This window comes from Schistocerca cancellata, chromosome 4, assembly GCF_023864275.1.
Source record: "Schistocerca cancellata isolate TAMUIC-IGC-003103 chromosome 4, iqSchCanc2.1, whole genome shotgun sequence".
NCBI lineage: Eukaryota > Metazoa > Arthropoda > Insecta > Orthoptera > Acrididae > Schistocerca > Schistocerca cancellata.
In genome coordinates, this window is record NC_064629.1 from 729,413,083 (window position 1) to 729,430,084 (window position 17,002).

General features: G+C 35.5%; 1 protein-coding gene across 3 annotated transcripts in view; it reads left to right on the forward strand.

The window, feature by feature from the left end:
- The window catches only part of LOC126184579 (steroidogenic acute regulatory protein-like), a 143,869-nt gene that overhangs the window by 41,261 nt on the left and 85,606 nt on the right, over positions 1-17,002 (forward strand). For all 3 annotated transcript variants that reach the window (XM_049927010.1, XM_049927011.1, XM_049927012.1), the window contains 2 exons: positions 4,820-4,977; positions 12,456-12,536. In XM_049927010.1, the coding sequence (XP_049782967.1) occupies positions 4,820-4,977; positions 12,456-12,536 (239 nt within the window). The remainder of the gene's footprint in view (positions 1-4,819; positions 4,978-12,455; positions 12,537-17,002) is intronic.

Sequence of the window (17,002 nt, forward strand, 5' to 3'; positions counted from 1 at the left end):
GTCATTATGTCTGACTTTTAGGGTGAGACTTCAAGAATTGCTGAGTGATGTGTTCATGGCTGTTGTAGTGGTGGTTGATGGAAAACAGTGATTATAGCTGTCCATAACAGTACATAAGTACTTCTTAAGGGAAAGATTTCTCTCATTTGGAATCCTTCCATGAGGATGAGGATGGTTATCCATAATATTGACTGTGTTGGTTCTTCAAACTGTAAGCTACCATTGTATGTTGTACAGTCATATTATGAAGCCATCTTCAGTGCTATTATGTTCTTTACTGCCGGCATCTAGTGCATCACTTCTGTTTGGTATGCTTTAACACAATGATGTGACAGATGCAGTGTAGCTACTTCCTGTGCTTACTGGTGGCTATCTTTCTCACTGCTATTGCCAAGGGCTGAGTGGTATATACAAGATAAATTCATCAGATATTGTCCTCTATTACAGGGCCTCATATTGGATAGGGCATGAACAATATAATATAGTATATTAGATCACAGGAATCCAGATTTCTGACGAGGGACACCTCAGAATATGGAGATTGGATGAATTGCAATGTGTTTGGTACACTTGAAGTACTATGAGGCAGCTGTGCAGTATATTATCAAGTGTTAAGGACATACTAATTTTGTGCAGTACGTTTTCTACTTCAGATAGGTCCTGGCTCACATGCCAAACATGTGACTCAAACAGGGGATAGTGTTGTACCTATCTATGTACGTGGAGAAGAAAGTCCCAGCAGTTGTTGTTCTGAGTGTCCCTACTTCCAGTAAGAGAGGCACTGTAGAAAATTTCATCAAAGCTTGACAAAAAAGTAAAAAAATAAAAATTGTAGAAACCAAATTTGTGGACTGAAGGTAACTCTATCACAAATTGCATATCAAAGAAACAGCTGCACCACTATCAGTCCTTAAGGCCAAATGGATGCTCAGGAAATCATCCACACATCAGTTGGATAGATCAGCTAACTCATATTAGGAGAGTAATTAGAAATGATTTTTCCACAGTGGAAACATAGTAACTAGGATTGAAATTCTGTGATGTAAACTGAAATTTTAAGGCTAGGTGTCCAAAATAATATTGGTAACTCACACAGGTATGCATAAACTCATGGATTACTGTGATATGCTCATATCAGAGGGGTCCATGCACAAACGATTATTGTTATTATTATTATTATTATTATTATTATTATTATTATTATTATTATTATTATTATCCTTTCCTCAGACATTATTTCTGGTTAAAAATGGAAAATTATTTCTGGTTAAAAATGGAAAGTGACGCGGACCTTGATCAAGCGTGACTTCCTTTTAACTGTACGGTATATGTTACATTGCATTTAGGAACTTTCGGGTAATTGAACATGTATCAATAATTACAGATTTCTGTAGTTGTATATATAAGTTTGGATGTAGCTGTATTGCGTTGATGTACTGGTGGATATTGTGTGGTATGACTCCTGTAGTTGATAGTATAATTGGTATGATGTCAACTTTATCCTGATGTCACATGTCCTTGACTTCCTCGGCCAGTTGGATGTATTTTTCAATTTTTTCTCCTGTTTTCTTCTGTATATTTGTTGTATTGGGTATGGATATTTTGATTACTTGTGTTAATTTCTTCTTTTTATTGGTGACTATGATGTCAGGTTTGTTATGTGGTGGTGTTTTATCTGTTATAATGGTTCTGTTCCAGTATAATTTGTATTCATCATTCTCCAGTACATTTTGTGGTGCATACTTGTATGCGGGAACATGTTGCTTTATTAGTTTATGTTGTATGGCAAGTTGTTGATGTATTATTTTTGCTACATTGTCATGTCTTCTGGGGTATTCTGTATTTGCTAGTATTGTACATCCGCTTGTGATGTGATCTACTGTTTCTATTTGTTGTTTGCAAAGTCTGCATTTATCTGTTGTAGTATTGGGATCTTTAATAATATGCTTGCTGTAATATCTGGTGTTTATTGTTTGATCCTGTATTGCAATCATGAATCCTTCTGTCTCACTGTATATATTGCCTTTTCTTAGCCATGTGCTGGATGCGTCTTGATCGATGTGTGGCTGTGTTAGATAATACGGGTGCTTGCCATGTAGTGTTTTCTTTTTCCAATTTACTTTCTTCATATCTGTTGATGTTATGTGATCTAAAGGGTTGTAGAAGTGGTTATGAAATTGCAGTGGTGTAGCTGATGTATTTATATGAGTGATTGCTTTGCGTATTTTGCTAGTTTCTGCTCGTCCTAGAAAGAATTTTCTTAAATTGTCTACCTGTCCATAATGTAGGTTTTTTATGTCGATAAATCTCCATCCTCCTTCCTTCCCGCTTAATGTGAATCTTTCTGTTGCTGAATGTATGTGATGTATTCTATATTTGTGGCATTGTGATCGTGTAAGTGTATTGAGTGCTTCTAGGTCTGTGTTACTCCATTTCACTACTCCAAATGAGTAGGTCAATATTGGTATAGCATAAGTATTTATAGCTTTTGTCTTGTTTCTTGCTGTCAATTCGTTTTCAGTATTTTTGTTAGTCTTTGTCTATATTTTTCTTTTAGTTCTTCTTTAATATTTGTATTATCTATTCCTATTTTTTGTCTGTATCCGAGATATTTATAGGCATCTGTTTTTTCCATCACTTCTATGCAGTTGCTGTGGTTATCCAATATGTAATCTTCTTGTTTAGTGTGTTTTCCCTTGACAATGCTATTTTTCTTACATTTGTCTGTTCCAAAAGCCATATTTATATCATTGCTGAATACTTCTGTTATCTTTAGTAATTGGTTGAGTTGTTGATTTGTTGCTGCCAGTAGTTTTAGATCATCCATGTATAGCAAATGTGTGATTTTGTGTGGGTATGTTCCAGTAATATTGTATCCATAATTTGTATTATTTAGCATGTTGGATAGTGGGTTCAGAGCAAGGCAGAACCAGAAAGGACTAAATGAGTCTCCTTGGTATATTCCACGCTTAATCTATATTGGCTGTGATGTGATATTATTTGAATTTGTTTGGATATTAAGTGTGGTTTTCCAATTTTTCATTACTATGTTTAGGAACTGTATCAATTTAGGATCTACTTTGTATATTTCCAATATTTGTAGTAACCATGAGTGGGGTACACTATCAAAAGCTTTTTGGTAATCAATGTATGCGTAGTGTAGAGACCTTTGTTTAGTTTTAGCTTGATGTGTCACCTCTGCATCTATTATCAGTTGCTACATCCTCGTGCTCCTTTGCAACAGCCTTTTTGTTCTTCATTTGTTATTATTATTATTATTATTATTATTATTATTATTATTATTATTATTATTTTAGTTGGAGGTATAGTTACAACTGGTACAAGCTTGGTAAATCTCATGCACCTCCATGGTAGCCAATAACTCTTAATTTAGAAGAAAGGAACATTATATTAGTATCAAAAATTATTAAAATACAATATTAATTAATAGTAAAGAAACAAAACCAAAATTAGGTAGGTGAATTTAATCTTAAAATTTCACAAGTTTTTGTAATTAATAAACAGTTACTGGCTGCCTTGGAAGTGCTTGAAGTTTATCACCCGTGTACTAAATGTAACAATATCTACATCTAAAGCTATTACTATTATACCATTCATGTGCCTCTCACTCCCTCCTTTGATAAGTGCTTATCTTCTTAAACCTTGAGTTAACTCACACATGTAAGTGCAGCCAGTGACATTCTGTAAAAATATGAGAGATTTGGTTTGCATCACATAACTTCAGTCCTAGTTATTATGTTTCCTCTGTGAAAGCATCACTTCTGGTCTGATTTAGTTCTTCTAGCCAGTTGTTACTTGTACAATTTCCTAAGTATCTACTCGATCTTAAGGGCTAATACTATATTTGATATGCAAAGATCAAGAAAAATTTGTAAGGAATATCTGCTTATACCATAGCAAAAGCTGCTGTGTAGTACCTGTGTTGTACTAAAATTTTAGTGACCTTCATCCATCATAATCACTCAGATAACACTTTGTTGTTGTCTTCCCAACAGTACTATTACTATGTTCAGCAAGAATATTGGAACACAATTGATTGCTGCCACTTTGAACAGTTTGTTAGAATTGGAAAAATTTTATATTGCAGGAAATTTTTGCTGATAAAGCGATCTCTACAACATTGTTGTAGGAGCCGCTTATTACATTACTGCAAAATAGTAATGGCTATAGAAATTATGTTATTGCCCCGCAATTGTAAAGTACTATATCCTAGTAGTACTATCCTTTTTAAATTAAATCCATCTAAATGACTGCAGTCTGATTAGTGATGTGATACTAACGTAACTGCTTCTGATTTTTTTCATTTTTATTCAAACTGTGTTATGGGTGCTGCATTATGTTTGTGTAATCTATCTTATATAAAATTCGCTTTTTGTCCTTATCCAAGTTTATTATTTTGATTTGATTTTCTTCTTACATTAGAAGTTTGTCCATTGTATTTCACAGATTTGGTTTATTTGTTATGAAAAATTCCTTTATATGTGAAGTAGTATAGTTTAATAGTGCCAAATATAACCAGTCAGTCTAGTGTACAGATCCTTTTACTTATGTGTTAGTAAAATTTTGTGTTAAGACTAATTTTTAGATCCCTCATATTGTTTAATTATGTGAATCATTATTATTACAGCTATATTTTTCAATATATATATATGTTTACCATTTCCTGGTTATTGCATGAGAAATGTTGCTTTGTGTAGTAAAAATGTAAACATCTTTAACTGTGGGGAAAAAACCCTGTTAATCCAGAGAGGCACAATTCCATTTGTTGCAACAGTAATTGTCTGCTTTCTTTTCGCAGATTACAGTATAAATACGCAAGCTGAACACCTGTCATCCACAGATTTAGTGACAGGTATACGACAAGATGGACGCATGTCAGTTGTGCGTAGATTCTTCTGTTTATTTGTGACTTTTGATCTCCTCTTCACTGTCTTGATGTGGCTAATATGTATAATGGTAATTATTTTGTTGTTTTCATTGTACTGAAAATATATTAGCATGTACTACTTTGTTTTTGATATGATTTTGCTCATTTAATGCATGTGGGCACGGCTAGACAGTTTTTTTATGTAACTTTTTTGTGCTCACTGTTAGTGACCAGAATGATTCAAGTTGGAAAAGAAACATAAAGATAATCTTGAAGATTCTAGACACCATCCAAAATTCTCTCAGTGACATGATTCTCTTTCCAAACAGTTAGAGCATCTTGCTCATCAAGCTTCCATCTAGTTTTAGATGACTAACAATACATATCTTTCCATGGCTACTATTGTGAAGAGCCAAAAAAAAAAAAGCAGCATTTGTCTTACAAGTTACAACTATCGTAGATTTGCACCCAAAAACTTATTGTTCATGATGAAAAACCGGTTTTGCGTGTCATAACTGAATACTGTAAATTTAATTGTGTGTAACCATTATAGTTTGCTTCGACCTGATGTAAGCAAATAAACATAGTTGTTTTCCATTTTTATTTTTGTGAAATAAGAAAACCTAAAGTAACTGACTGTATGGCCTCATATTTAACGTGTGTGTGTGTGTGTGTGTGTGTGTGTGTGTGTGTGTGTGTGTGTGTGTGTGTGTGTGTATAGTGTTATGCAGATCATGTTGTCCAACAGACTCATATGTTGCTGTAACCAGTTGCTCAAGTCAGCTTGATATTGTAACGGAAGTCAAAAAATCAGTGCATTGTGGTCGCAACTGCCATATATCTCCATTTTCATCCCAGAGAGCACAGAGAAACATTTCCTACTTGCCTCCCAAATACTGAGGAGAGAAGATGCAAAGGAGAACTTGGGGATTTATCATACATTCAATTATTAAGCACAGAAGTCACGGAAATGCTCATCCAACTCTAGTGGCAGATGTGACATGGTACTGTGCATCATACCGTGCTTTAGTGTTAAACATTCTGATATTGTACATTCCTATGTATGTTATGTGAAAAAAACCATGACGGTGAAATTAAAGGTATTCAAGCTCATATGGAGGCTTACATACAGTTGTTCTCCCTATGCACTAATCACAGCTGCAACAGGAAATAGGGGAAGTAACAGTGGTACATGAAGTACACTCTGTCACACACTGTAAGGTGGCTTGCAAAGTACAGATGTAGATGCTGCTGCTGTGAAACAGAAACTTGTGTCTATACCATTAAGATTCACATGAATCTTTCTGTAGGTATCCTTATATCTAAAAACAGTTTTACACCTGTCTTTTTTATGTAGAAGGACAACTTTTTTGCATTTAATCCCCTACATGTATGATATTCAATATTAAGCAAAATGTTATGAAGAATTAATTTTTGAAGCTGCAAAGAATTCTTGCAGTTTTGTGTGTTACTTTCTTTTTTTTCCTGTAACTTAAACCAGTACTTTCACCTTTGTGCTCACAGACAGTAATCTGCATAATGTATACCAACATTTGTCTCTCTCTACTGTTTGTTTCCTTCTGCTTCTTTCAGTACAACCTAAATACATAAGATAATTGTACACAATGTATGCAGTCATTACATATTCATTATGTAAGTGCTCTTCTCAAACAGCACCACATTAATGCATTTATTATTTTGTGTTATAACAGTCAGTTTAATTTTTGCACATCTTTGCTGCAATAAACTACAAAATACTTCCTATGAAGTCTGACTTTCATAGAGTTTTAATCTTGTTTCTTTCTGCTGTGTTCAAAATAGAATTATATTAACTCTTTTTTATATTAGAGATTTGTTTTTATCACTGACTTGTCTTTTTGGAGACAACTTCTCTATTTAGTGTCAGTTTGATTTTTTTCAGTTCTGTTTGTCTCCCATATTTTCTGATTTCGCCTACATACCCTTCCTAGCTTTCGTATTTATTTTTGTCCTAAGGCCAAATTTTTCATTGAAGTATTTCTTTATTTCAGGAATTCCTTGACTTCAGTTTCTTTTAAATCAGAACTCTGTATATTTTTAACATTTTTTATCCTTTTCTTCCATGTGGTTATGAATATGGCTTCTTCATATACTGTGTTCATGACTTTCTCACATTAATGTAAAATAGAAACTGGAGGGAAAAAGAAGGCAGCTTTGAGCTCCCCCCTTTTTTTGCCACCATCTTTCATTGTAGTTACTATGTGCATATAATTGTGATAAATACCTTAATTGTCTTTATAAATGTGGTAGGAAAGTTCTGGTAGAATTATTTAATTTGGGAGTAAAGGATATCACTCACTAAATAACAGAAGCATTTGGTTATCATATGATAGTGTCCATAAGTTAAGCATAATTGGAAATGAGAAGCCGGCCACTGCGGCTGAGCGGTTCTAGGTGCTTCAGTCTGGAACCATGCTGCTGCTACGGTCGCAGGTTTGAATCCTGCCTCGGGTATGGATGTGTGTGATGCCCTTAGGTTAGTTAGGTTTAAGTAGTTGTAAGACTAGGGGACTGATGACCTCAGACGTTACGTCCCATAGTGCTTAGAGCCATTTGAAGCATTTTTGGAAATGAGAATAACAGAGAGAAAATATTAGCAACCACTGTGAATGACTGTCAGTATTTTGCCATATGTTGGAATTGTGCTATTTGTATGGGAGAGGAGCACACTTTGCTTTGAGTAGATGTGGGAGGGGGGGGGGGGGGGGGAAGGGGAGGGGGAACGAAAGCATAGTACCTTCGACTTGTGACTTCTGTTAATATTTGCACTTGCATGTGTGTTGAATGTAGCTTCTGGCTAAAGTTTGCTATGTTTTGCTGCAGAGAAGTAATTTTGACATTGTTTTGTAGGGTAGAGTTCATATGTGCATTGAAGGCAGATTAGATGCAGACCATAGTTTGATCAGCCACAAAGCGTCATTTCAAGCCTTTGACATGGTTCCAAAAACAGGAATAGTTCATTGTACACTATACCAAGGTTGACTGAGAGTGACTACTCCATAACAGAACTGATAACTGACCTTAACTCCACAACAAAATCCACTAATGCTTGGAAGACAGGTACATTGAGATGGAAGTATAAATCAATCAGTGAATTTACTCTTCATTGATTAATCCTGATTCATTTTGCAGAATTGTTGTTTTTTACTTTCATGAGAAAGAAAGTTGGTAGTTATCATTATGATCAAAGGACTATTGTGGGATATATATATATATATATATATATATATATATATATATATTGTATGAATATGGCTTCTTCATATACTGTGTTCATGACTTTCTCACATTAATGAGATGCTTTCCGGGACTAGATCAGATTCTGAATGAGGCTCTCCAGCAGGGATACGACTTCCTCAAATCCTGCCCTGAAATGAGATCCATCCTTCATGAAATCCTCCCCACTCCACCAAGAGTGTCTTTCCGCCGTCCACCTAACCTTCGTAACCTCTTAGTTCATCCTTATGAAATCCCCAAACCACCTTCCCTACCCTCTGGCTCCTACCCTTGTAACCGCCCCCGGTGTAAAACCTGTCCCATGCACCCTCCCACCACCACCTACTCCAGTCCTGTAACCCGGAAGGTGTACACAATCAAAGGCAGAGCCACGTGTGAAAGCACCCACGTGATCTACCAACTGACCTGCCTACACTCTCCTCCCGTTATCCACCAGGCCTCAATCTCCGCTAATTTCAAGTTGCCGCCACTCATACCTCACCTGTCATTCAACAACATCTTTGCCTCTGCACTTCTGCCTCGACTGACATCTCTGCCCAAACTCTTTGTCTTTAAATATGTCTGCTTGTGTCTGTATATGTTTGGATGGATATGTGTGTGTGTGCGAGTGTATACCCGTCCTTTTTTCCCCCTAAGGTAAGTCTTTCCGCTCCCGGGACTGGAATGACTCCTTACCCTCTCCCTTAAAACCCACATCCTTTCGTCTTTCCCTCTCCTTCCCTCTTTCCTGATGAGGCAACAGTTTTTTGCGAAAGCTTGAATTTTGTGTGTATGTTTGTGTTCGTTTGTGTGTCTGTCGACCTGCCAGCACTTTCATTTGGTAAGTCACATCATTTTTGTCTTTATATATATATATAGTGTGTGTGTGTTTTTGGTGATATTGATGGAGTTGTAGTGTGGGGAGGTATCATGTTGGGCGAGTTGACAGAGCTTCACAAGTGAGAGAGTGAATACCCACCAACATTGAGCTATTCTGTCTGAATAACTTCTGACAGGCGAAGGTAACAACTACATGGAGATGCTGGTGAGATCTGAATCCTATAGAGCACTTATGGGATGCATTGGAGAGACAAATTATAACATGTCAGCCATTCCTGAAGACACATCCAAACTTCCATACAATTATTTCTCAGGAAGAGGACCAATTGATGATAATGCTGTCAAACCGCCCTATAAAGAACCTGCTAGATTGCTACCAAACATGAATAGCAAGGGCTAAGCATGTACCCTATTACCTATTTTGTTGTTATGGAAGAGTTTTTTTCCTGTTTTGTAACTTTATGGTTTGTATCTTGGGTATTAGAACTTTTATAATTATATATTTTGAATACTAATGTTCTGAATAATTTGTTATTTAGCTTTATCTTACTCTGTAACCATTCTGACATTCTATTTGGTTAATATACTCTCATTCAGTTATCTCGAGTATGCTTAAAATTTGGACACTAGTGCAGCTTTCACTAGTATTGCATTAAAGAAAACGAGAGAGACATTTGAGTTGTTTGCAGTGTGGTCGTAGTTACATCTTTGTCTTCTGCTGCAGTGGAAAAGCTTCCAGTGCAATTGGCACTAAGTACTGTTGGCGCTGGTTGCTATTGTAACAGGAAATTTATGCTTATGGCCCAGTTTTGAAAAGTTCATATGCACAATGATGGTATCACTATAAATCCCACCTACCCCTTCTTCTCAATTGAATTGTGTCTTGTGAAGTGTGACAATTGCTGTTTTGAGGACATGATTGAAAAAAAAAGTCTTAGTCTTTTATTTCACCAGATAACAATTCAGGTTTTATTTTCATATTTTTCAGTTTCAGCTGTGATGTAAAGCTGCGAGTAATGAGTATAATGGGCAGGGGCACTATGAATATAGTGTGGGGCAATAAGTTGCGAATGTGGGTCTCACGGGAGGCTTGCCAGAGATAAGTCCCTGCAGTCTGCAGTCTCACTATCTTGTGTGTCCTCGGTGGCTCAGATGGATAGAGCATCTGCCATGTAAGCAGGAGATCACGGGTTCGAGTTCCAGACGGGGCACACATTTTCAACTGTCCCTTTTGACTTATATCAATGCCTGTACACAGCTAGGAGTATTCATTTCATTGTAGTTTCTGTATTATGTTAATGTATGAGCATAATATATATTTTTCTTGATTGTTGTATCTTCATTATCCAGCGTGATCTGATCCACATATATTATGCTCATACATTAATACATTACAGCAAGGAGTAACTACAGTTGTGATATCCCTTAAACGCAGATCTTATCTACATTCAAGTGTGATGACATAAAAACTGTCCACACCAAATTTACCCCAAATACAAAATATGTCGCTTATGAAAATGAGCAAAGCTCGAAACTAGTCAGCCAATAAATAATTAGCAGTTTTGGACTTAAACATTTAAAAATCCCTCTTCTTCAATATTTGAGAGCTACAAGATGTGACTTACTGAAAACCTTTATGACTGACAAACTATCATCTAGCAATAAAACAATTAGTAAAATTTTCCTTGAATGAAACATAAGAAGTGAACAAGTAATTATCATCCATTGCTTCTGGTAAAATGAGATACGAGGAAAGAGCCATAAAACATGTTATCATTTACTGCCTGTGAGGAATAATAAAAGAAATGAGGTAACATGATATTGGAATGTACATCTAGAGCAGACAAATAGTGGAAAACCATTGCTGAGTGTAACACAATTTCTGTATTAGAAGGACTATGTAAGTAAACAATGCTTGTCCACTAGGTAGCATAACTTTCTGTTGGGCGAAGATGCATTTGTGTCATGGCCAGTTGTATTACATGGCAGCAACAGTAGCAGCAAGTAAGTGGGTTGGAAGAGAAGCAAAATGTGGTGCAGCCAATCATCATAAATATTAACTGCCTCCTAGCAGAATCTCCTAGGTTTTGTGTATCACTTTGTGTGCTCTTTTCCGATTGTTGATGTACACCTAATGCAGTTTTATTTTTAGCATATGTATGCTCTCTATAGTGTATTTTGAATATTTGCTGATGTGGCCTATGCGCTGTTTGTTAAAGTTACAAAGTTACCACATGTGATTCTGTAGACTCTGGAGCTAGTAAATTTGCTTTTCATAGCATTAATTTGATGTGGAATGTGTATTTTAATATTATCAGATTATTTACACGTAATCTCGATGTTAAGTTATGAAAAATACTTGCATAATTCTTTCAATATAATGCTGATTCCTGTGTATTTGATCAGAATTGGAAAATTGTTATTTTAATCATTGATTTCTCACAGTTTGCCTATTCTAGATATACATTGTATGTTACTTTATGTCTATTAGCATTCCTCACAATCTGTGACTCATGATGTTTAATTTACAGATCCTTCCTTTTATGTCATTTTATCAGAAGCTATGAATGGCATGTAATTAGGGTTAACTTCTTATTTTTTTATTTATTGTAAAATCTTAAATATTTAAACTCTTGATTAATATGTAACAATATAATTTTTAATCACTAGATTGCATCATTTATTGTGCCTACTCTCTTGTATGTCTATATGTACGTTCTTTTACTGTTATTCTTATTTTGTAACAGTGACGATATACTTTTGATATTATAAATTTAACCTTCTCCTTCCATAACACTATAATGTGTGTATATGTTTTCAGGTTTCTTTGATTTTTTTCTTGTTTATAGATATAAATATGGTTCTACATCACTGCTGAAACCACAAATCGTAAAAATGAAAGCAGTGATTGTTAGATATAATAAAAGAAACAAATGCTTTTTAATCAGCAGTCTGAATAAGCTATAGGTCTAATATTAAAAGCAATGTTTAACTGGTAGGTTTCATTTCACATGGAGATAGTAGTAGCTGGTGGACATAACATATAAACTTTCCAGAACATATGATGAGCTGTTTGTACTGTAGTATTATCACATAGGGGTTGCATTGATACTTCATGCTCATTATCTGTTTTGAAACTGGATTTGACATGCTTGACAAGATAATGTTTCATTAACACTCCATTACCTCTTGATTGGGTAAACTCACTTGTACACTCAATGTGTATCCTAGTAGCAACATAAAGAATTTTCCAGCTGCAGAAGCATGAAAGTATGCAGTTTCTCAGTTGTTAGTGTCAGTCATATCTCCCTCTCATACAAAAGTAAATTTTGTTGTCCCATAGCCAGTTGGTTCACAAAAATCGGTGAAATGTAATCATAATGTTTAGCATTTGCACTAATTGTGCTACAGTTGTAATAAAACCGCACACATACAGCAACTGATTGACAGTGACCTTTTTGTTCTTTTTCAGTTGACTGGTGATGAAATTTTTGATGCCTTGTCAAAGCAGATAATTCATTACAATATTCATACATCCTTATTTGATATTGTGGTAAGTATAGAAATGATCTGAAGATGGTTATTAGTAACAATGTATTTCTAAGAGGAACTTCGCCTTTCAGAGGTGGGATGGGTAGCATGAAAAGGGGGGAGAGGAGCTGATCTTCACTGACAGTGTTTTGTTACTGTAAGTACTGACAGTAATTCAGTACTTACTGTTGGCCTGGGTGGAATGTTGCAAACATTGCAATAAGAATCTTGATCATGCTATTTGGATGTGCCAGGCTGTACAAATTACAGGTCCAAGACTAGACTAATTACGTATAGGCAGGTAAATATAAATTCAGACAAAATACTTGTTAATTCACAATCTCTCATGCGTTTTGTGAATAAAACCATCTAGAACGTTTATCGATAATGATCATATCTGTAGTTAAGATTACAGGAACATAAGAATGAGAGCTGTTTATTATGTATTATCACAGGGTGTATACACCCCGGGAAATCCAGGGTGAACCTGGGGAATTTTTTCATTCGGGAAAAATCGTTTTAGTTTTAGTTAAATTTTTGTAGTTTTGACTGGTAAGAACTGATATTCTAAGAAGAATTTTACTTGAGCCTGATACTGCAGAATAGTACTGCAGCAATAAAACATAAATGAGAGACTAACATCAAAATAAAAGTTTGCACCATTTACAGTAACAAAATACAGTGCACTCAGTGCTGACATCAGACTGTCTCAAAGACCTTAGGAAGAAGACTGTACAGTACTTCATAACAACAAACTGCTTTTGATGAGTATGACATCACAACTGTTTACATTTCTAATAGGTTGTGGGAAAATATTGTGAATAGTGGTTTGAGAAATGTTACTTTGGAAGTAAATGTCCTTTTATGCTAGATGAATTACATTATGTGTGAAATGTGCGATGCATTTCTTAAATCACGGAATATTTGAATCTCATTCAAAATTTAGCTTTGAGGACCAGTCACATAAAAAAATTTCAGGTCAACAAGACTAGCGATTTATGCTATTATTTAAAATTTTACTGGTACATTTGTGTTTGATGTATCTTAAAGGATAACACATGCCAAACCTCAAGGTTAGTTTTTTGTATTGATTTTAGTTCTTTCATAGATTATCAGTTATGCAATAACAATGGCAAAAAGTATAATTATCCTCCTATCAGCAATTTCATATGTAATTGCCTTTTCTATGGAAAAGTTGAAATGCTTGATGGAGGGTTTATGCATCCAGGTAATCCATGAAACCTTTGGTGCACAGCAATAAAATTTTCAGTTGTACATGTCACAGATATTCAGCTGCTGCAATTTAAGCCGTACTCTTAGTATACTGCCTAACCACACTGTCGGGGAAAAATAGCAAAAAAGTTTGATGACCAATATTATATGTGAAATCTTAGATATTCTTGTAGCTATTAAGCATAAACTTTTCCTATTTTCGTGTTCGTTGTACTTAACAATGCTGTTGCCATGGCAGACTACATCACATGCCCTAATACTCTGAATATCTGCTGTCATTGGCTGACAAGATAACATGACACAAACTATGACTAACAAAAACACATCACAATCTCAATTTCAGTGCTTTGGAAGCTACCAATGCTGTACTTGGTAGAATTCATATTTATATTTCTGTAATATAAAAATATGAAGTGTATGTGTTGGCGCACCTCAAAGATCTTTCCAACACACGTTTTTTTTGTTCAAATGTGAGAAGCTCTAAGCCGGTGTGTAGAACCTTTACCACTCAAAGGATTGATGTTTTGCTGTTTTGTATGGAAGTATATTGTCACTTAACATGAAAAAAAAAATTACTTTCACTTGGGATTTAGTGTATTTTTAGCCGGGAAAAAGTGTATTTTTAATGGGGAAATTTGGGAAAACTCCAGGGAATTTTTTTTTCTTCTTTCTTGTACATGTGATCATTTTTGTATCCTGATAATGTATAACAAGTAGCGAAGAGCCACTGCATCAAAATGGACAAAAATAAGTAAATAAATTGATGGCACAACTTCATTAAAAGAAGGGATCAGATGACAGGACATGTACTGAAGCCAGAAGAAATCGTCAGTTCGTTTATAGAGGGAAATTCTGGTGGTGGTGAGGGGTGTGTGTGTGTGTGTGTGTGTGTGTGTGTGTGTGTGTGTGTGTGTGTGTGTGTGGGGGGGGGGGGGGGGGGAACAATTGTAGAGGAAGACCAAGGGATGAATACAGTAAGCAGTTTCAAATTGATGTAGGGTGCAGTAGTAAATCAGAGATGAAGAGGCTTGCGAGGGATGGAGTAGTGTGGAGAGCTGCATCAAACCAGTTTACAGACTGAAGATCACACATCTACAACAGTGTATAACAAGCATCTCTCATTCTTATTTTGCTTTAGTTTATTCCTTAAATCCAAACTTGATTAAGGCCAATAGTGGAATGGTTTCTTCAAATAGGACGTAACCAATATCCTTTTCTAATCTTCTTCACTGAACTTGTGTGTAGTCAATAATGGCATCATTGTTGCTGAAATGTTAAATCCTAATCTTCCTTTCTTTATAAGTCTATAACAAGCTTTTTTTCTTTTGCACGAGTAATAGAAAATTGCAATTTTTGATCAATAGCTTCCATTTTACTCATATTTGATATGTTGCTTTGTTATATTAAAGCAAGATTAATCAGACCTGTTGGACAATTTTCTCTGACAAACCACAAAAGCTGTACCAACTTCATTTGCTACTGTGATCCAAATTGTCGTGCAAAGTTTGTGGTTATGAATAATGCATGATATGTTTTTCACGTCAAATTTTTGAAATTTGTCATACATGTGGGAGTAATGTGTACAGTATCTGTGCTGAGAAAACAGTTTTAAATGCTGAAATTGAAAAAGAGAATATTCTTTGTATAAATGGATTCAGATACTTCTAACACTTCACCCACTGATTGCATACTGTCTTTCACATACATGTTTCATATACCAGTATCCAAGATCCCATCACCACCTCAGTCACTAATGCTGATCTACAGTGGCACTTGAAGAGTTGCTTCTACCAGATACCTTGCTTCTCCCTCAAATGTCACTCACCACTGATTAAAAATTGTAATAATAGTAGTCCAGCTTTTCAAATAATGAAACTATTACGTATTTTAAGTGAGAAGGAAAGGATTTGAAGCAACAAATCCAACCATCTGAAAATGAGTTACTATTCTGTGAACGATGACAAGGCCACGGATCTGGATGTCACTATATTAGAAGTAGGAAGCCTGTTATCTCGTCCACTGCTAAGGCTACATCTCTATGGCAGAACCTGTAGAGCACTAACGAAAGCACCTACGCATAGATGTAATGTATCCAAGATAGAACAAGAAGCATTGAGACGAAAGGAAACTGTGTATCAGCCAGCCACCAAGGGTGATTCTGTGGTCCTATTGTCACACATGGACATCAAGAAAATTTTGTTTCCTTTCAGTGATGATCCTTACTGACAAATAGAGAGATCAGTCCTACAAATAGAGAACGATGTTTTCTAAATCAATGTTGACTGTGTGTCAATAGATCATTCTCTTCACGGTAATTCATAATGTTTGAACACAATACATGTTGCAGAAACCTGCTGCAAATCAATGTTAATGATATGGGCTTTCTTGAATATTGGTGTCACCTGTCCAGTCTTTGGGTACGGGTCTTTCGTCGAGTGAGGTTGTACATGATCATTAAGTATGGAGCTATTGCATCAACATACTCTGAAAGGAACCTAATTAGTATACAGTGTAGACCAGAAGACTTGCTTTTATTAAGTGATTTAAATTGCTTCTCTACTCTGAGGATATCTATTTCTATGTTAGTCGTGGTGGCAGCTGTTCTTGATTTGAACTCTAGAATATTTAATTTGTCTTCTTTGGTGAAGGAATTTTGGAAGGCCGTGTTTAGTAACTCTGCTTTAGCAGCACTGTCATCGATAGCATTTCCATTGCTATTGCCCAGAGAAGGCATTGATTGTGTTTTGCTGCTAGCATACTTTACATATGACCAAATATCTTCAGATTTTCTGCCAGGTTTTGAGACCATTTGATTGTGGAAACTATTACAAGAATCTTTCTTCGAAATCTGCACTAAATTTCAGGTTTCTGCAAAAGATCACCAATTTCTTTGAATTCAAGCCACATCTGGTGTACGCTTACTGGTACAGTGTTAATTTGAAAGAAGTGGAGATAGTCTCTATGGAAGGCATCAAGTGAATTTTTATCTTCTTTTTTGAATAGGTATATTTTTTGTTTATTTTTGGAGGATTTGGGAGTTACAATATTAAGTCTCACTACAACAACCCTGTGTTCGCTTACCCCTGTATCTGTTTCGATGACCATTATTAGCTCAGGCTTATTTGTTGCTAAGAGGTCCTATGGAAATATGGCATCCAATGTATTTCACTCCTGTCAACAAAGGTAAAAAATCCTCTTCGTAATATTAAAGATTACCTAAGTTTCCTAGAAGTGTATGTATACAGTATTCCATGT